The sequence below is a fragment of the Sorex araneus genome, chromosome 3 (assembly GCF_027595985.1).
Source record: "Sorex araneus isolate mSorAra2 chromosome 3, mSorAra2.pri, whole genome shotgun sequence".
NCBI classification, from domain to species: Eukaryota; Metazoa; Chordata; class Mammalia; order Eulipotyphla; family Soricidae; genus Sorex; species Sorex araneus.
The window spans coordinates 156000317-156021940 of record NC_073304.1 but is presented as its reverse complement, the minus strand read 5'-3'; the positions used below and the strand labels follow the sequence as shown (position 1 = coordinate 156021940).

General features: G+C 44.4%; 1 protein-coding gene across 2 annotated transcripts in view; it reads right to left on the bottom strand.

The window, feature by feature from the left end:
* OPCML (opioid binding protein/cell adhesion molecule like) overlaps positions 1–21624 on the bottom strand; it is a 1158538-nt gene that overhangs the window by 260969 nt on the left and 875945 nt on the right. For both annotated transcript variants that reach the window (XM_055131031.1, XM_004614131.3), the window contains one exon: positions 6047–6279. In XM_055131031.1, the coding sequence (XP_054987006.1) occupies positions 6047–6279 (233 nt within the window). The remainder of the gene's footprint in view (positions 1–6046; positions 6280–21624) is intronic.

Below are 21624 nucleotides of genomic sequence, written 5' to 3'. Positions count from 1 at the left end.
TGGGCTACACTATCCAGTGAGTGTGCAAGCAGCAGGGTGGGCCAAGGGAGACCTTTCTCCTGAGCCATCAGTGTACTCACCCACCGGTTTGTCCGTGGGCTCAGATGCTAACCCAGAGCTAAGCAGGACAGGGAAAATAGAAAGGCTCTGGGCTGGAGAGAGAGAGTACAGGGTATGAGTCTCTTGCCTTGTGTGCAGCCAGCCTTGGTTTGATTCCCTATACCAAACAGGGTCCCGTGAGCACTGCCAGGAGTGACTCCTGAGCACAGAGACAGGAGTAAACCCTGAGCATCTGAGCACTGCTAGGTATGGCCCAAACAAAACCAAATAAAAACAACAAAAGAAAATTTCCAAGGCATGATAGAGAAGAAGGGATACTACAAAGGCCATTGCAGGGAGGAGGTGGGCTTGCCTGAGTCTGGGGCTAGGGCCAGGTAAGGGCCAGGGAGCAGCTGTGAGGTAGGGCCAGGTGTGAGACAGGCAGCAGGTGTGGGCCAGGTGGTAGATGTGGGGTAAGGCCAGGTATGGGCCAGGTGGCAGGTGAGGGGCAGGGCCAGGTGGCAGGTATGGGGTAGGAAGCCGTGTGAGGCAGGCAGCAGCAGTCTTCCAGCTGGGTGAAGACTCACACCCGGAACTGTCTACAAGGTGGCAAGGATTTTGCTATTTCAACATTTCTTTCATCACTGCTTCTTCTTCTTCTTCTTCTTTTTTTTTTTTTTGGCTCGTTCCCCCTTCTTTCCTGATAGCAGACATTTCCATGAATGTGCATAATGGTGGATCTGAAGAAAAGGAGATAGATAATCTTGAAATAATGCAGCAGCCCCTTATTTGAGTTGGGATCATATGAGCTCTTCGCAGAGGGAGGAGGCAGAGAGAGAACAGGGACAGGTGCAGCAAGTTCCTCCATTTCCTGTGCTCACACCTGTGTCTCCTGGGTGTTCCCTTCCTTGGGCTTCTGAACTGAATTGAGGGAAAACCTGAGTGCAATGGGTCATCTTTAGGTACATACATGCATGATGTAGTCTGTAGAGAGGATCGGTTTTGCCTTTGAAACCTGTTCTGAAAAGGTTTCTAAGCCTCATTCTCTGTGTCTACCGCTCAATCGCACCACTTTAAGTGAACTAGTGGCCCATCATCTTGAGCACATTGGCATCTCTCTAAGCATCAGTTAATAAGCACAATGTGAATGTGAGGGAAACTGAAGGTGAGGAGCTGCTGTATACAGCTTCACTCAATACGCTCCCCACATAGGCGGCTGGGGCTTCACAAAGCCTGGAACCAGACTCGGCAAATCAACTGCCAACCCAAGCTCCTGTTTCCAGCCAGTCTCACCTGACCTGACTCCAGGCTCCAGACCAAAGCCTTTTGCAAACCAAAGCTTGTTGTGTGTGATGCCTTGATCTTATGAAATTAGCATAATTCATCATTTCTAGACCTTTGCATAAAATTGGGCTGTGCAAAGAAGGTTGTTGTTTTTTTTTTTTGCTCCAGGAAAAATATTATCTGTCCATAAATAGATTTCTGAACCAGCCCAGAGAGCAGATAAAAAATATCAACATCTAAAAAGCAAAGACTCACTTAGGCCTTCCTGCCAGTTTAGGGTTGACAAGGAAATGACAATGGCCAACCCTTCAATACCAGGGACATGGGGCCAACTAGACCCTTCATGCAAATAAGAATGGCAATTTGATCCCCAATTCTCCAAGGGAGCAGTTTTCTCTGCTAAGTTGCTTAGCAGCAACTCTCCTTTGCTGCTCTCTGGCCTCTGTGAGAGCTGTGGCAAACCATCACCACAATTTTCTTACTTGAGCTTTATCCTTAAGTCCTGTTTGTACAAGGCAGTACTGAAGCAGGAAAAGACAAAGAGGACAAGCGAGAGGAGAAACTGGAACATCCGCAGGGTCTGGAGGAGGAGGGTGGGGGGAGGAGGGGGACTATGAGACAAAATTCAATGTGTCAGGGAGTGGGGGTGTCAGGGAGTGGGGTGGCTGGAGTGGGGGCAATCACTGTGGTTCAAGATCCAACTGTGGGATGGAGAAACAACACAGAGTGTAGGGCAAGCGCCTTGCATGAAGCTAACCCCATTCAATCCCTGACACCACATATGGTCCCCTGAGCATTGCCAGGAGTGATCCTTGAGCACAGAGTCAAGAGTAGCCCCTGAGCACTGCTGATGGTGCCTGACCCCCAACATCCCACAAAATCCCAGCCCTGCTACTGCCTCCTGGAGAACCCCAACTGCTCTTGGAACCTCAAGAAGTTGTGGAGATCTCGTGCAAAATGTAGAGCTGAGAGTCACAGCACTCAGCCTCTGGGCTCCTGGGACTTTAAGAGTTGCCTGAGTGGTGGGCCCTGGAGTCAGTGAGCATTGGAGCGTCCGTGTTGCCCCACACTAATTCATCTCAGTGGGTCAATCTGTACACGCCACCCCTCCAGGGAATTGCTCCCAATTTCTGTCCACTCCAAGTCTGGTGGCTAGCAATCGACTCCCTCCACCCCAACTGCTTGAACATGCTCTACCATCGTCAGCACACCCTCTGCACGCTCCATCCGGGGGCTGGATCTCTCTTTCCCTCTATGTTTGGATCCACACTAGCAAGACTGCTGAGCAGGAATGCCCAGGAGAGTGTGCTCTGTTCTGGGAGAGATATAAATAAATGATGGTTCTGGCTATGCTCCAGGAGGGTTAATCTCAGTGCACCTCCTCCCGCACCACACACACATGAATATGTGATGAGTCTCCAGTAGACCCATTCCCCGCTTCAGTTACACCTGTTCCTTTGTTCTATCCCGTCTGTGTAATGCAGGGGTTTTCTTGTGCCCTAAACCTAAGCAGGACAAACATGCTCCTCTCCCAGTGGCCAGGATCCTATCATTAGGAGGGAAGCCGACATATCAACTTTCCCCAAACTCATGGGTGATCCCTTTGCCATCTCTCTGGGCATAAACAGCCTCTCATTTCCTTTGGTCCATATTTCTCAGAGGAAACTTGCCATTCCTCTGGGGAGAACCACAGTCAGTATAAGCAGAGTTTCTGAGGGGGCGGAGTCCTGGAACCTCTGGCCAATCCTTGAACTCCCAGCGCACCCTGGCCCTCCCATACAAGACACCACTCTATGATCTGAAGCCATCAATCTGCCTAACACCTCAACAGACAGGCTCAGTTCAACAGTCTCAGAAGCTCTCCCAAGGGATTCCTCCCATGGTGGAGATGGACGGCAGGAATCGGGGAATAGAGTAGAATGAAGAATGTGGAGGTGGAGGCTATCAGACATGAGGCTGCTGAGGAAACACTGAAAGAAGTCTCTGGGCTGGGCGCTAAGAGAAAAACCATCAGGCCTTCAGGCCATGGAGACAGGGACCCCAAGATATTGCTGCCCTTTTGCTACTGAGCCCTACAGGGAGGGTGGGGGCAGAGGGGAAGAGATTCTTACATTCTCCAATGAACAGAAAAGAAACAACCTTAACCCCGCCCCCAAATAAAAACAAAAACCCATCAGACAAGTTTCAGCTCGGAAACTTTTAGTTTTTCTCATTGCAAAATCAATACCCATCAGCAGTGTGAAATTAAAGGCAAGATTAGGCCTCGGTTTTATACATGCCTTATTGTATTCCAAAAGCTTTCGACTCAGTCAGATAAATCTCCTTTAAGAGGATTAGAAAACTTTCATTATCTTTATCTAACCTGAACTAACACTAAGACTGAAAAACTCATCTACAGGCCGGACACAAGCTGGCCCAGTGGGGAAGGAGTAGAATTCAGGAGCCGTGGGACCTCGACCTCGGTCCCCTGCCAGTCCCACAGTCTCCCAAAGCAAGAAAGTCACCCGAGGCTAAGACAGGAGGCAAGGTGGCACCCCCTCTCTTCACATCAGCCCCCAGGAAATGTAAAGGCCTCTTTGCTGTGTCTCCCCACTGCCCCACCCTAACTGATGTATTTGCAGTTCACAGGCCAGCTTCTCCCCCTCTCCCCTCCACCCCCCCCCCCGCCTCCGTGTTATGAAAGTCTTTTGGCTTTGATGGTGGAGGACTTGACCCAGTATGACCCAAAACCTTAAAGTTCACTGGAAGATGACTCACTGCAGCCCTCAAGCCGCTGCCCTGCCCCATGCCAGCCAGCCCACAGGGTGCCCCACACGCATATAGGGGCACATCCTCCCAGATGCCTTCATGGCAGACTTTGACTCTGACATACTCCCCTACCCTCTGTCTCATCTGAGCTTCTGCAAGCCAGGGCTGCTACAGCTGCTGAACTCATTTCTGCACAGAGCCTGGTGGTTCTTTCCTATTTCCCCACTGCATTCCCTGAAGTCGAAGATAACTTTGCTGTCAAGGCCATAGGGGTATGTGTTGGAGAGTGTGGAGGTGCCACGTAGGCGTCACTTCCAACATGGAAAATTTCAGCTCTGCTGGAACTAAGTCCAGGTGGCAGGAGATTAGCGAGAACCCCCAGCTCCTGCACTGCCTGCTTTCCTGCCTCCCCAGAAACATTCAACACACAGCACAGCACCTCTCCGATGACTGATCTCCCCCAGGGCCTCTGTGGTTGTCGGTGGAGCAGCTTCAGATGCGATGGTTGTCTCTGTCTCCAGATGGCAGGGCCATCTTTAGAGCTTCCTAACAGCGAGTGTCACCCAGTTGGCTCGCCTGAGTGGGGCAGGCACAGAGCTGGTGACAGCAGGTGTGCAGGTTGATGTAGAGAGCTGAGGAACGGGGGGTGAGAGAAGGACACGAGGCATACAGCAGGGACCAGGGCAGCAGCAGATGGGTCTCTGGGCCCACACATGCAACTTCCAAGGGCCCACAGTGACAGGGACCCACAGTCTAGGCCAGAAAAGTCAGTCTTTCCACAGGCTCCAAGGACCACCCAGAGCGTGGTGTAAGTGACCACTCACCCTGAGTCCAGTTGACCATGAAATCCACTGACAGGAACAAAACCGGAGGTTTCCAGAAAGGCATGGGTGGATCCACATTTGTTGAACAGCATATCAGACATTTTGCAATAATTAAAAAAAATCAACTGCAGATGAGACAGTGGAAAAGGCAGGTACTAAAGACAAATTCATCCGTGGGGATTGTTACCAGAGCTCCCTCTGTGACCCCAGTCGGCCATTATGGAGAATCAGAAAGGTTCACTCAACACTGCCACTTGGAGGAGTGTCTCTGGGATGGGGCCTGGGCTAATTCATCCCATGCTGCTAACAGTAGAGAAATTTCTAGTCAAAATTGTTTCCCTAACAAAGTTTGTTTACACTGCTGCCTTATTTCAAGATGGTTCTCAGATTCTCCTAGCTATGATACCAATGGGTTTTTCATTCTTAATATTAAATATCCGAGAATTGGATATTTCTTCACATTTTTTTCTCCTACAAAGTAAAATCCACGTGAAAATTCTTGAACAATTCCCTGAGTTATACTAATTTTTATTTTTTTTTAAATAAGAAAAATGGGAGAGGATGGGAAGAATTCTCCTCCTCCTTCTTTGGAACTGTCTACATTTGTTTCCAACACAGGCTGAAGATACAGTTCAGATTGATGTCCAGGTTATCCCAGCAATACTGGAGACATCAGCATAAGAACAGCAGCTTCCTGAGTTGACTCAGGATAACTGAGAGCAGGTAGTGTACCAAATGGCCACAGCAGTCACAAGTGTCACGATTCCCATCAACAGAACCAGGCTGCAGCCAGAAAGCTTCTGAAAGATCATCAAAAGGTCCAAGAACAGCACACACACACACACACACACACACACACACACACACACACACTCCATTTCAACAGTTCTTCTTGAAATGCCTGGGTGCTAAATAAGTCAGAACTCAACCAGCACCAGTCAGTTAAGACACTCGAGTGAGCTCTTACTGAGTTACCCAGTGAGGAAGCAGTGAGCTGGGACAGGTGCTCTGTCTCCAGATGTTACTGAGAATGTGAAACTCTGTGTCTTCACACATGAGGTGAAGCAAAATCTGAGGTCACTTTGCTTCTCCCTCCAAGGCTAACCTGGCCCATAATCTTTGGTTAACCCCCAAGTTCAGGTGCGACTCACCTTGCACGATGAGGTGGACCCGGGAGGTTTTGGGGTGGTTGTCTGTCTGCACAGAGCAGGTATAGGGGCCTTCATCATACACATCCACGTTCTGGATCATGATGCTGTACTGGGTCGGGGTGTTGACCAGGATAACCACGCGAGGGTCTATGGACCACTTGTCATTCCCAGCATACAGAATGGTGCTGCGGTTTAGCCATGCCACCCGGGTCACTCTGTCATCTATGGTACACCTGTGGGGAAGAGGGGAAAAGGAGAGGGTGGGAGAAGGAAAGTGTTGAAAGATTATATTATAAACATGGTGACTGTATTTCAAGGAATATAAACAATACAACCCAGTGTGCAAACGAAATTATCAATTATTGATGAAGCACCCTACATATAGGTTAACATTGGACTGATTCATTCCACTGAACCAATGAGACAAAATCATTTCTATTTGATTTAGGAGCCTGTTCTGTGAATATCTTGGCAGTATATTTGCTTTCCATCTTATTTCCACCCCAGGCTTCTATGAAAATTAGTTTATATTTCTTGAGCACATTTACCACTGTGCGAGAGATGTGCCCCGGGGCACAGGGGAGAGAAAGGGAAAGTGGATCCGTATTTCAAATAGGTCATAGATAAGCCACAGAGCAAACACTTCCCTGGGAGTCAGTCAAAGAGGGAAGCATACCCCCCAGACTTCCTGATGTGGATAATCTCCTTGCACCCCTAAGCTGCCCCGAATCTGTAATTACGACTTATATTCATGGGCTGTTAAAATACACTTTCAAATGTCCTGGCATTTAAGGAGGTCACAGCTACCTCTTGAGATCAGGTCAAGCAAAACTCCTCCCTTTTACACTCTTCCCAACTCCAAAAGAGCGAAGGAAGTGACCACTGCATCCTAGTGATCAAGGTCGAAGACTGATTCTAGATAGCTGCAGTAACCATTGGATCTTGGGGATCAGGTGCCACTGGAAGACTCTTTCCCACCATTCCAGGCTTGACTATTCAATGATGCTTTTCCTACCTTGGGACTCTGCTTTCTTTTCTGCAGTTACTCAATCTATAGCAACCTCCATCTCTCTCCTAAAGACTGAGGCTAAAATGAACCCTCCAGTTCTCCATCCATCCCCACCCCCCATGTTCTAAAGTACTTCTCTGAGGAAAATACAATGAGAAACTCATGTATTCATTCTCTGCTTTAAATAATGGATTAGGGTTCTCACTTCCATACTATGGAAGGGAACATAAACTTGTTCCATCTCTCTGGAAAACAGTATAGAGATTTATCAAAACAATTAAAAACATATCTACCATAGGGACCAGCAATTCCACTCCTAGGCATTTATCCTAACAACACAGAAATGCACGCTTGTTCACCTATGCATACCTATGTTCAGTGCAGCACTATTTACAGTAGCCAAGATCTGGAAATGACATTCCCAACATTGGGTGGGTGCATAAAGAAAGTGTGGCAATGGAAGACTCCTTAGAAGAGAAGATAAAGTCTTGCCTTTTGCTCCAGCAAGAAAGGAACTAGAGGGGGTCATGCTAAGTTCAATATGTTAGAAAGAGAAAGACAAATACCAAATGATCTTGCTAATGTGTGGGAAATAAAAAAAAACAGGGAAAGAAAACCCCACAGGATTGAGGCTACCCAGGTGGAATGTGAGACTAAAAAGGTCCACTGGACAGTGGTGGAGGGATATGGATTCAGTGGGAGACAGTAGAGCATCATTGTACCCCTTTAAATGACTACTAATACTTATACAAACCAGTTTTCAAAAATAAAATTAATTTAAAATAAATAATTCAAGATCGATAATGTTTCATGTCTAACCTTTCCTAATAATGAGGACATTTTTTTTTTTTTTTTTTTGCTTTTTGGGTCACACCTGGCGATGCACAGGGGTTACTCCTGGCTCTGCACTCAGGAATTATCCCTGGCCGTGCTCAGGGGACCATATGGGATACTGGGATTTGAACCCGGGTCGGCCGCGTGCAAGGCAAACGCCCTACCCGCTGTGCTATCTCTCCAGCCCCAATGAGGACATTTTTATAAGGACTCGACCCCTGCTAGAATGCTGAAGCTCAAATACACAGCCCAGGAACCAGTGAATACCCCAGAAGGACAGAGGAAAGGAAGTGATCAGTACAGCAGGGAGAGCGACTGCCTTGCACGTGTCCAATCCAGGTTTGATCCCGCCACCACATATGGTTTCCTGAGCACTGCCAGGAGGAATCTCTGAGTACAGAGCCAGGAGTAACTTCTGAGCACTGCCAGGTGTGGTTCAACCTCTACCTCCATCCCACAATCCCTGTTACCCCTGTGACAAAGTACAAATAAACTGTCTCACATTTTATCAATTTTGTAGATCTTGGGATATTTTAAGTTGACCTAGTTTCTTTAAAATTCAAGTTAGAGTTGGAAAGCACACATTTTTTGGCTCATAGAGAATATTCACATTTTAAAATAAAAATGTCACAGTACTCCTTCAGATGGATGTGTTCAGTAGAATTTAACAATAATAGTGAATGGGGACTCATGGTTCTTCATTTTCAAAATCCCTTGTGTAAGTTTTTCTTGAACAAGTCTAAAATTCTTATTATTCCTTGTTTGAACTTGTGTTTCCATTGTATGCCCTCCACAGGATTTTATCCCAATCTAATATTTTATGCTTGAAAACATTTTATTGATCATCTATCATATTTGTGGTAAATTTAAATTTCCTGCATGATCTGTGATCATAACTCTACATAATATTTTAGGATGAGTTATCATTATAGAAATAATATTGATAAAGTAATAGAAATAAATTGATTACACATGATATTAAGTAATAATTAAATACAAAAAGCAAACTTTTCCTGGAAACATAGCTCTTATAGCATAGATAAGGCTTTTTCTTTATGCCATAGATAAATATCATAACTGCCAGAAGCAATAGAATTTAGGATCAATTCCACTTCTATTTTTTTTCTTTGAGATACACTTAGCTCACATAATAAGCAAGGGAACGGAAATAAAAACCTGGTTTAGCAATGCCATTCAAGTCTTTGAATCCCTTCCAGCTTGCACACTAAGAAACACATAGTAATACAGCTTCAAATATTACTTTAATGATCTCACAGCTAACAATTCAATTGGTTCCTCCTACAATTCACTTTCAGGTGACAAACTGGAAAGCAACTGACTTGCAAAGGGCTTTGTATTACAGAAATGTACTCAATTTTCCAATACCTGGATGGTATATTACTAATAACTGAACAAGTCTTTGAAGATGCCTATTAAGGAAATGTAACATATGACTTTAATACTTAATTTGACTAAGAAGATCCAATACCCTTAGGGAGATGGTCAAAACCAAAGCATTGTTTATTTGGATTTATCAGATAAAGTCTATTTTCTCTCTGTGGGTTCAAATTCCAAGACAGAGAAGGTGAATCCTAGAGCCTGGGTCTCATCCCAAGGAGACAGCGTACCACAGTCTTCTGCACATCCCAGCTGGTTTGTATGTTTGTGTGTTTGTGTTTGGAGGGGATGGGGGCTTCTCCTTCAAGATGAGGCTTTGTCTGGTAATGTTTGGACCATGGTTCTTTCATTTTCTCACAAAAAATTAGAAAGTCCAGGAGAAGGGGGTCAGAAGTGACTTGGACACAGACTTAAATCCCTGTGAGCCAGCATGGAGTAGCAGACTGGAAAGCGGAATCAGAAAGACACAGAGGAAAGAGACGCAGATCAACTCCGAGCCCAGCCCAGGGAGCAGGGATGAAGTCAGTGAGGCCTACGTTGCTATTTTGAAGTCTGGGCAGCAAGGGGAAAACCATGCTTGAAAGTCATGGTTTCCTAAGTTTCACCCACCCAGCGAGACTTCTGATCCTCAGAGCTGGCACGGGGCTTAGAAGGACTGCTGATCTTTGAGAACTCTGGTCTTAAAGAAACCAGCCAAGGGCACGTTGGGAGATTAAAATCTTCCTCAAAAATGCCATTGAACAGCTTTAATGTGTGCTTTATATTTGTTTTTCTGCTTATATCCTGCCACTGAAAATTCAAAAGTATCACAATGCATGTAATTAGCACATGGGTATTTGATGAGGCTCCAGGAGCAGAAAAGACTAGGAACAGGCTAAGGCCAAGTCCCATGAAGCCCTGTCCACTAAGGCACAGAAGCTGATATTTGAACTTGTTTCAGAGAAGGCTGCCTATGGGAGAAACAAAGGAGGATGAGGAAGAGGGAGTCTCCTGGAGAGAGGGTCAGGGAATGCCCATCTGTCCCTCCCAGCCAGACCTGCGTGGCTTTACCATGTTCAATTGGGAGGCAATGAGATACGTGTCTATAAATCATGTCTAGTTTAAAAATAAACATCACACCTCACATTCACAGAGAGAACTACAGGACCACTTCAATAATCCCTGTAACTGGAGATCAAGCCAGCCTTCCCAGTGGTTGCTCAGATATCTGCATTGTTTTATAGATGCTAATGTCGGAGGAACTTTGACTACTGGCATGTGGAGAAATTGGCGCTAACTAGAAAATGCCTTGATAGTGTCACCCTTGTTATTAAGGTGATGACTGATATACATTGCATTCCTTTATGTCTTAATGAGGAGACAGAGGCAAACAAGAGTTGAATCTCGACACAGACTCATCATTCCTGGTCTTGACTCACTCTGGAAAGGAGTGGTAACATCAAAGATCCTGGTTTCATAGCATCTACATGACTAGATCTATTTGGGGACTTTGGTGACACTGTGAAGACCAGGTTGCTGAGAAGCAAGTCTTCATAGTCTAACACCAGCACCTCCCACAATCCAACTGGCATGTAAGGGATGATCAATACCTATCTATAATGAGTAAAAGACGTTAGTCGGAGGCTCTAAAATTGGCATCAAAAGAACCCACATGATATCATCATAGTGAAGTTGTATGACAGAGTTGGAGGTTCTGAAGAGAGTAGATTTTAAATGCTCTCACCAAAGAAAAAGACATGATAAATGAAGTCACAGCATGGATGGAATAGCTTCCATCACAGCAGCTCTCGTTCAGCAACAAACAAAAGCACCAAATCAACACCCTACACATTTCAACTGTGCACAATGTTATGTCTATTATATTTCAATAAAGCGAAAAGAGATTTAAAAAGAGAATCTACATAAGGTAAAGTGGAGGGACATGGAGATATGTCTCTATAATCGAAACAAACATTCAGTGTACAGGTTTTCTTTTTGTATCTTTACAATTTAATGTTTTCATCTTTACATGCCCTAAGAAATGTTGATAAAGACATTGTTCATGATTGGATTTATGCTCAGATTTCTATCTAGTATTCAGTGGAGTTGAAAAAAAAACCCAGTTTTCCATGACCTCTAGTAAGAACTCTGATATGATCCTTCCCAGGGAAAAGGGTGACAGATAATGGGGGTTCTCTGGGGGTGATGGGACTCCAGTGTTATAGGAACCCATGAGGACAAAGAACATCACCCCCAGCACACGCAATGAGCCTGCATGGCTGCTTCCCCTCACTCGGTACTATGTTCACAGTGGAACTTGGAAACACTTTATAAACATCTCCTGTCCCCTTATGTCTGTGTCGATTTAATTTTCGTGGTTCTATATGCATACAATTTATAATTTCACATTTCACAGCCATATAAAGGCACATATAGCTGATTGTACTCTTTTATGTCTATAATATTTTAGAAGCAGAACTGGAGAGGTAGATTTATGGACTGAGTGTGAACTTTGAATGCATAAGTGCCAGCTCTATAATCCCCCCTCTGCAAATACCACTCCCCACTAGGTGTGATCCTCCCCCCACCCTGGAGCACAGAATTGGGAGCAGTCACTGAGACCACTGGGTGTGGCCCAGAAACACAAAAACCAAAAACCAAAGAAATGGTCCCAATGGGAGCCCCTGAGAATCCTCACCTGTCTCTCAAATGGCCTCTAGTGTGCCCGCCCCCACCTTTTATGAAAGGCTGACAAAGGTGGCCAGAGTGATAGTACAGTGGGTAAGGAACTCACTTTGCACGCGGCTGACCTGGGCTCAATTCCTGGCACCATCTACAGTCCCCCAAGCACTGCCAGGAGTGATCCGTGAGTGCAGAAACAGAAGTAAACCCTGAGTACCGCAAGGTGTGATACCAAAACCAAAACAGCAACCAAAAAAGACTGAGAAAGGAAATTGGGTGGAAGGCTAAAGTCCCAGAATGCATTTCTTCAAAAACTCCTTTAGTTAGCTTTAAAATACAGATATTTCTTTTGTTTTACCACTTGCCTCTTTTTCATAAGCTGAGAGTTAATTGAATTTTAGTGAAAACGTTACCTGCATCAAAATACACTAAGCTATTAATAATGCCAGTTCAAAAACTGGGATGAAGAAGGTCTCTGCATTAGAGAATTCAAAGACCCAATAAGAAATGAATTTTTGAAAGGAAAGGAGAGCAGAGGGAGCCAAATTGAAATATTTTTAGATCAATTCCCAAGGTAGTCTAAATTGCAAGAGGCTGTCTCCCGGGAAGCTTTAAGTGCTCATTTATTTCCTGAGTTATAAATACAGCCAAGTTTAGAGCACCAATAGGGCCCCTAAGTTATGTAAGCGAAAACTTTATGATTCAGATAGTCAAAAATTCAACGTGAGTAATAACTCAGTGAGAGTTAATATTTGCTGATAATGTGCTGGAGGAGGAATGTATCAGGGCGCCTCTACAGAAGCAAGCCTAGGGATGAGAAGTGCTGAGAGAGAGTTCAAGATGCAGATATTCTCATGCCAGAGATGGACTTCAAAGGTTGCCAGCCACTTCCTGGCATCTGCAGGGTGTTTCCTCAGCAGAAACTGAAGTGCTACTCTACTGCTCCTGGGTGTGGGGCCACAGATGCAGAGAAGACTTGCATGTGTGTATGTGTGTGTGTGTGTGTGTGTGTGTTTGCACACACAACTGTGAGTAAATGCAGGAGGTATCTCACAAAGAAGAGGAGATGACATATACAAATGCAGGAGGAAGTCCCTGGAGGAAGTAGGAGCATTTGAAACAAAACACCAGGCAGGTGCTGAGGGTCCTGGAAATGGTGGCACCTGAAGCAGAAAATCGTCTGCAGGATGATGATGTGCTGTGGTTCCAGCCATGACGGATGATAGATGAGTCCATCAGAGCAGTGCTCATTGTGTCCCGGAGCAGGCAGAGGGAACTTTGCACCCTCCCCAGCACTGCAGAGCTCTACCTGAATACAGAGAGCAAATGCATGCACCTCACCAGGAGGGGGAAGGCGGCTCAGAGATGAGCACCTGGTCTGATGAAGCAAAAGCAGAGGGTGATTTATGTGGAAATATGGTTTCACAAAGAGGTGAGGATGGTTTGCAGCCACAAAGGAGGGGTTAAATGACAGGGCAGTGGGAGGGAAAGAGAATTCCCATCATGGAACAGAAGGTAAGACACAGCATAACTAAACATAATTAGAAAAAGAAAGGCAAGCAAAAGCTCATTGAACAAAATGATGAGTAAGTTGGCTTCTTTATAGACTTATGTCACTCCACATTCATGGAATACAGTGGGAAGAGAACTCTATTAATTTTCCAAGGAGACAGATATAAAACCTACATAAAAATAACCACCAACCTCAAAGGTACACTGGTTGTCCTCACAATTCCTAGGCAAATATGAAAACACAAAAGCATTAAAAAAGCCCTATCACATTCATGGAAATGGAACAAAAGTATAAATCCATCCAGTTATTCCATGAATATTTATTAACTATTGACCAATAGCCAAACACTCAGCAAGACTCAGGAGAAAAGATATTGAGGATAAATGTCTCTAACTTCACAGCACATTCAGGTTTGTGGGAATAGTATGCTATTCACCAACCACCATCCACTTCTGAAGAGCAAGCCCACCAGAATGACCCTGTATGAGGGATGGAATGAAAGACATATTCAAAGATGCATCCTAGCCTTTCTGAAGACAAGACTGTAACTCTAAGTTTGAAATGAGAACATAAGGCCTGTGTATTGGTTACAGACAGTTTAGAGAACTGGAGAGATGTTTAGACCCTGGACCAAGGCTCATAAGGAGCAAAATGGATACCAGATATGTCTAAGCAAGTCATATGGGTAATGGGTTGATTCCCTTGAGGCTATTATTGCAGATTTCATAAGCAAAGTCGGCTTTGCATTGTAGCTACAGTGGGGAAACTCCAAACAGGCTAAGTGAAGGGAAATAATGATCATCGGGATACAAAGCATTTCTTTGGGAGGATGAACAGTAGAAGGACAAGACTGCAATCCCTTTAGAAGTGAGAGAAGATTCATGTGGTAAGAAGGATTGCAGCTTACATAACTGATGAGGGAGCCAAAGTGAAGGAAGAGGGGAAGGAGTAAATGGGGAGTGAATTGTTGATGACAATATTCACAGCCAACACTCAAAACTATGGGGGAAAATGTGGCAAGACAAAGGGAGTCAGAAATGGGCAAAACCCTGCAGGCAAATTTTTGTCTGTTTTAAGACTGAATACTGTTGAGGATTTATTTATTCCCGTGATAAATATCTATTGAGTATATACTTGGTTTTAGGGACTTTTGAACTTTTTTTTTAAATACTCACAAATGATTGGCACATTTTGTAAACAGATTTCTGAATTTTTTTTCTAAACATTTTTAGTTCTAGACCACACTGTGGCATTCAGGGCTTATTCCTGGCTCAGAATTCGAGAATCTTGCCTGGGGAACATTTGGGAGGTAGGGGTTTGAACCTAGTTTGGCCACACACAAAGCAAATGTCTTACCCGCTTTGCTATCTCATTAACCCAGATTTCTGAATTTTGAACAAACTCTGCAGTCATGCTGATGTGCTTTGTTATTTGAGTGGTCCCATTTTACACACTATACTTGCAAATATGAGTAATGCAAGAATAAATCCTCTTACATTTTAACACATATAATAATACTGATGAGATTGATCTATTGAATGGGAACACTGGGTGATGCAAGAGAAAAAGAATTAACTTACAGAGAAAAGTTACAGTAAAAATGGAAAAGTGTGGGATCTAAAGTGCCTGAAGGAAGAGGGCCTCATTGACTGAATCATAAGAAAAGGAAGCAATAGTGGAAACACAGAAATTTGTGATATGGCTATAGGGAAGCAAGGAAGCTATTGAGTCATGGTTTCTATTTTCTCCAAGTAGAGGGCAATGTTATCAGTGAAGGTAAATGACAGAGCAGAGGAGAGGGAACAGTGGGTCCAGGGAGCAAGATAGCTGTTGCAGACAATGAGAGCATAATTAATGGAGAACTACACTTTGATTCACAAGCAGTGCTAAGTCCTATTTATTGACAATGAACAAGGATTTATAGTGGTACAATTCTGCCAGCTTTGAGCATCTTCTTGGGCACTGCTTAGCAACTGAACCACAAATATAGATGATGTTAAAAGTCTAGTTCCTTCCATGTTGGAGTATGCCAAATGAGAAAGAGAAAAGAAGTCAAGGATTAAAGGAATTAGAAGATAACTGGGTACAAGATAAAGGGAAGGTAGAGGGAACTAGTAAGTACAGAGAACCTGCTGCATCTGGTCCACTGGAAGTCTTCCCATGCTCATAGGGAAGAAGCTATTCATGCTTGGAAAGAAGACATACTATCTGGTTCGCATGCACTGTGAACCATTTCAGGGATTAAATCAGTGCCGAGGCTGATGGGTCACCTAGGTCTGTTTTTCCAAAGTGAGTGAGCTTGCTCTTGGAGAGTGCTGGGAAAAATAGGGGTGGGAAGTAGGGTACAACTGGCTAGGGTTTGGGGGAGCAGAAGTGGTGATTCCTGCTTGCTTGTTTACAGGTAGATTTCCATGAGGTGTTGAGTCATTTTGGGATTTTTTGGTAAAGTTTTGAGAACCCAAATAAGTTTGTGGACCTCTGATATAGGTGGATCTTGACAACATGGATAACATTTGGACATGGAAAATGACACAGAAGTTGAGTAATATATTGTGGTGCTAAGTTGAGGGCCTTGGCATGAGATGCACAGAGACTCTTCTCCCTACTAACAGAATGCTCCAGGATATGCACCTTATTAATATCTGGGAATCTTCCTGCCTCTAGCTATGAAGTACCATGGACACATACGTCATTATTAGGTGTCATTTTCAGGCTGAATGAAAGACCACACAAACAAGAGTCAGAAACTGAACCTCCAAGCAAGCATGTTTGAAAGAAAGCCTGTATCATTACAACTCAAAGATCTCTATGGCTTATTTAAAAATTATCATAACTCAACCTCTGTCAGCTGGAAGGGTTTAACCAAGAAATACAGACACCAATTATTTATTATTTCTCCACTGAGTTCTGAAGTCTCCTCTTTCTGTATGTTCAAATTGATAAGGAATAGAATTTGGTTCAGGTTCTTTGAATCTAGACATAAGACCAGTCACTTGGTTGGGTAACAGAAATGATACAAGATTTATATTTTAGGGCTGGAAAAAAATGACAGGGAGTAAGGCCTTGCAAATGTTTGACCTGGATTTGATCTCCAGCACCTCCTTTGGACCCCAGAAACACCAGGTGAGATCCCTGAAGGCAGAGTCAGGAATAAGCCCTGAGTATTCTGGTGGTAGTTCCAAAATAACAACATTTAAATTTTAGCATTCCTTAGTAATTAATTCATTGCTTTTCCAGTATATAAATTGATTCCTTTATTTCCGATATACATTTCTTTCTTCCTTTCTGTTTAATCTCACACTCCTCAGAAGTATTTTGCACTTGACCTTCGTAAAGTTGTGCAGAAGGATTTCATGCCCCTCTAAGGTTTATTTTCTCAGCTAGAGCCGCAGAGACAACTTTGACTTGGTATTTTTATCAGGCCTCATTCACAGTGTGTTGACACAATGGTTGATGGGCTAGTTCCTAGATTGATGACCAGTGGTTAGTAGAGTGCTGTATTTCTAAAAAATACATAATTGAGAGATCAATCAAGACAATTGTGCACACCTAGAAAAAAAATAGGCTGGCCTGCAGGCCCCCAGAGCTTAGGTGGGGTGTCCTCTTGTCCAGCTTTGCCTTAGATATAGGACAGCCTTCCATCTACAATGAACAGGCACTCACACTCATGCAGGAGGAGAGACTGCTGAAACCAAAGGCCAAGCATGGAGGTGGTGTGCAGAGATGCACAAGGAGACAGTCACAGATGGACAGACACTTCCAGAGGGAGCCTGGGAGCTTTAAACTGTCAGCCCTTTCAAAGATGTTGTCTGGACCAGGCAGATGGCTAAAAGGGTAGAACACATGCTTTGCATGCTAGAACCAGGGGTTCAGTCCTTAGCACAACATGGTCCCCTGAATACTGATAGAAACAACTCCTGAGTACCTGGCAGGAAATAGACCCAAACTAAAAAATCAAACAAATTAAAAAGAATATGGAAGCTGGAGAGACAGCAAAGAGGGTAAGGTACTTGCCTTTCATACAGCCAACCTGGGTGAGATTCTAGCACCCCACATGTTCCTCTGAGTCCTTACAGGAGTGATCCCTGATTACAGAGCCAGGAGTAAGCCCTGAGCACAGATGAGTGTGGTCTCAAAACCAACCAAACAAACAAAAGAAGAATATTTTTTATTTTAAGGGGAAGTCACACCTGGAGGTGCTCAGGGCTTATTCTTTGCTTTGCACTTAGGGATCACTCCTGGAGGAACCTAGGGGACCATACAGGATATCAGGGATCAACCCTAGGTTGATCTCATGAAAAGCAAGTCACATCCACTATTCTATCTCTCTGGCCCCCAAAATGGTAGTACTTTTAAAAAGATATTTTCTGCACAGAGATTGCAGAACAACAAGGACATGTGAAACTCATTCCAAAGGGCCTGTTCCCAGCTGTCTTAAAAGAGACACTGCAGTACAAGGCAGCACCATTTCAGAAGCACTGTCGCCCTGGCAGAGGAGGAAAGTGCTCTTTAAGAAACCCTGGGGCTGGACAGATAGACAGGCTAAGGCTCATGCCTTGCCTGTGCAGGATCTTCGTTCAATGCCAACACCGTATGGACCCTCAAGCATCACTAAATGCAATCCTAGAGGTCTGAAGAGCACTGCCAGTGTGACCCTGAAATGTCCAGCACTGCGGGGTCTGAACAGCACAGCATCCCCCTGCCCTCACACTGAGTCAGCAGCACTGTGGCTGGAGAATCACCGAGAGGGACTCTGGGCCACCTGCACAGTACTTGGGAGGTCCCCAAAATAACAACAGCAAAGAAAGGACTCTACAAGCCCTTCCTTTCTCCTCTCTTCACCCATGCTTCCAGGCACTCTGGGCTGGGCAACTGGCCAGAACTTCAGGAGGCTCTGGCACAGGCAGTGAGGGTGAGGGCATTTGTCCTCTGAACGGGCTGCTGCAGAGGCTACCCTGTGGCTCACTGGAGCTGCCAGGAGAGGCCCCCCACACCCACTCACTGTGCCTGGACAGGACTCCCCTCTGTGGCCCTGCCTCTCCATGCTAATGACTTTACAACTTAGCCTGGTGATTTGTTCATCAAAGTTGGCAAAGAGGAGAGTGCAAGAAAATTAAAACATTTCCCAGGCACAGACCATTTTAATTCCATTCAATAGATTATCCTGCCATATTTACTCACGACCATGTCTGTCTCAGTATCATCCATGGAAAAGTATAAATTAAAATTTTAAATTAAAAGCTGAGAGTCTGGGGAGTCTGATATCTTTTTGAAGGATGGAGCAAGCCAGGCACCAGCTCCCAGCATGAGTACCGTGGGAGCAAAGACTCCGGCAAGGCAGAAATTACAGCCCACAGAGTTCCCTGCAAATACCCCCAATATGCTGTGTGAGGGACTGGGGGAGCCCATCAAGCCAGGCGAACCTCAAGGTCATTCTTCTTCCACCAGAACCATGCAGCATAGTTACCTGCCCTTTGGGGTTGAAGTGAATCATCACAGAAGCTGCAAAAGAGCTGATTTATTTCTAAAAAATCAAAACATATGCTGAGAATTGATTAGCGTTTATCCTATCGATAAAACTGTATAATGTACTGGCTAAGAGAATAAATATTTTTCTGTGTCCCACAGATTCTGGTCCTTGGTGTCTTCATTCTCTTTTATTTTCAAGAAATCTTTGCATTCCATTTTTGGTTTCCTCTGTGGCCCAAATTTTATTGAAGAATTTTTTTATTTTGTTTCCATTTAGGTAGTCTTTTTGCCACTTTCTTTCTCTGGATGATTTCTACTTTTATGACTTTGTGGTCTGAGAAGACACTTGGTTTCCATTTCTGTGACTTTATGGATGTTTGTACTGTGTCACAGCCTGTGAGCTATCCTAGAGATTACCCCAAGAGCTGTGGAGAGGGCTGTGTCATCAGTTTTTTTTGCAGTGGATGGTCCTGAATGTGTCTATTAACTAGCCTCAGTTTTTCCAGTTCTTCATTTAGGGCTCTTATTTTTTTTTTTGGCTTTTTGGGTCATACCCGGCAACGCACAGGGGTTACTCCTGGCTCATACACTCAGGAATTACTCCTGGCGGTGCTCAGGGGACCATATGGGATGCTGAGAATCAATCAGGGTTGGCCACATGCAAGGCAAACACCCTACCTGCTGTGCTATTGTTCCAGCCCCAAGGGGGGCTCTTGTTTTTGTTATTAAAAATTTGCCTGGTTGATCTGTTCAGTGATGCGAGTGGAGCATTGAAGTCTCCAATATCATTGTGCTGCCATAGATGGCCATAATAGGGGAAGTGATCCACACAATTGAGTTAGAAGGAGCTGGGGAATGGGAGAGAGTTGGTGTCTCTGAGGTAGGGCAACAGGCACACTGGTGATGGGTGTGGTACTAGAATTATGTCCATGAGAAACCATTATAAATAGTACTGAAAACCAAAAATAAATAAATATTTTTTAAAAACAAGGGGGAAAAAGAATATTCTAAGACTTCTTGTCACAAGTCTATTTGGTGAAGCTCCTGATCCTTTGTGAGACATTCATTTCCTCATTTACAAAATGGGAATAACATTGTAAGAAATCATAGATTGTGAGGGCAAGAGTAGGTAGGGCTTTGTCTTGCTCAGGGCCGACCTGGTTTTGATCCATGGTCCCAGAACCCCACCAGCAGTGATTTCTGAATTCAGAGCTAGGAGTAAGTCTTGAGCAACACAGGTGTGACTGTTCCCCCCCCCCAAAAAAAAATAGCACCATAGCACTGTCGTCCCGTTGTTCATTGATTTGCTTGAGCGGGCACCAGTAACATCTCCATTGTGAGACATTTTGCTACTGAGTGATAGCACAGTGGGTAGGGTGTTTTCCTTGCATGTGGCCAACCTGAGTTCGATTCCTCCATCCCTCTTGTCCCTCTTGGAGAGTCCAGCAAGCTACCGAGAGTATCCTGCCCACATGGCAGAGCCTGGCAAGCAACCCATGGTGTATTCGATATGCCAAACACAGTAACAAGTCCCCCCAATAAACAAAAACAAAAGCAGACTGTGGAGAGTATAACAATGATTTTTTTATTGATATATAACTTGTATTGTTTTTATTGTTTATGGCTACTGATTATAATAATGTTTTTGCTATTATATTCCAACCTTAACATATAACCAAAGAATCACAGCCTCATCATTATGACTTTACCTTGGCACCTTGGTGTCATTTTCCAACTCATACAGCAGTTACAAAGTTTGTAAAATGAAGCAGGAATCCACCTCTGTGCACTCTAACCCTTAGGGCCATGTTGGCCCAAGCTTAGGAGTGAAGATTATGTGTATTCAAGTGATTATGACTTTATGGCCAATGAGTTTGCTTAATTCATTGCGTGCCATCCCAAACAGGCTACATAACTGAACACAACCTCAGCTGAGTTTGAAAAAATATAACCCTCATTAAACAGACAGATGGGCAGGGACAGATGGAGGAGGAGGGACGAGAAGGGAGACTTTCCCCATCGTACCAGCATGGCCCCTACAGCATGTCAACGCTGTCTGCTTAAAAATATATATTATCTATTTTTCATAAGCCAATCATGTTTCTTCCTAAAAGTGACTTATTTTATATCTATTATGTGAACTAGTTGCCCTGAAAAAAATACAATATAAGTCAGTAAAACTCTTTCCCTGGGTCATGGCAGGCCCAAAGATAGAGATTCCCTGGGGCAATTGAGTCATCAAAGTGAACTTCTGCCAAAGTTTCCAGTTCAGGCCCATAGAGTTGCTGCTTTCAATTTATGTCACCAAGCATTCCAACTTGCCAGATCAGGAGGGAGAGGGCATCTTTGTGCCTCTCAATGGAATCACTGACTTGCTTAGAGGGAACTCAAAGAAAAGAAATATGAGCGGAAAGTACCCTGAATTCCCCCAACCTCCCTAATGTCACTCAGTACCGGGTAAAAAGCAGAAATAAGCACACAGGACCCCCAAAGAGGCATGCAACAGAGAGAGAGAAGGAGAGATAGATAGATAGATAGATAGAGAGAGAGAGAGAGAGAGAGAGAGAGAGAGAGAGAGAGAGGCTGGGCTCAGGAACTAGAACAGCATAGCATATTTTCCTGGAAGTTACTAGAAGTATGATTAGCTCTGTGGAAGTACACTCTAGAAGTCTAGGGATACAGTATACCATGGGG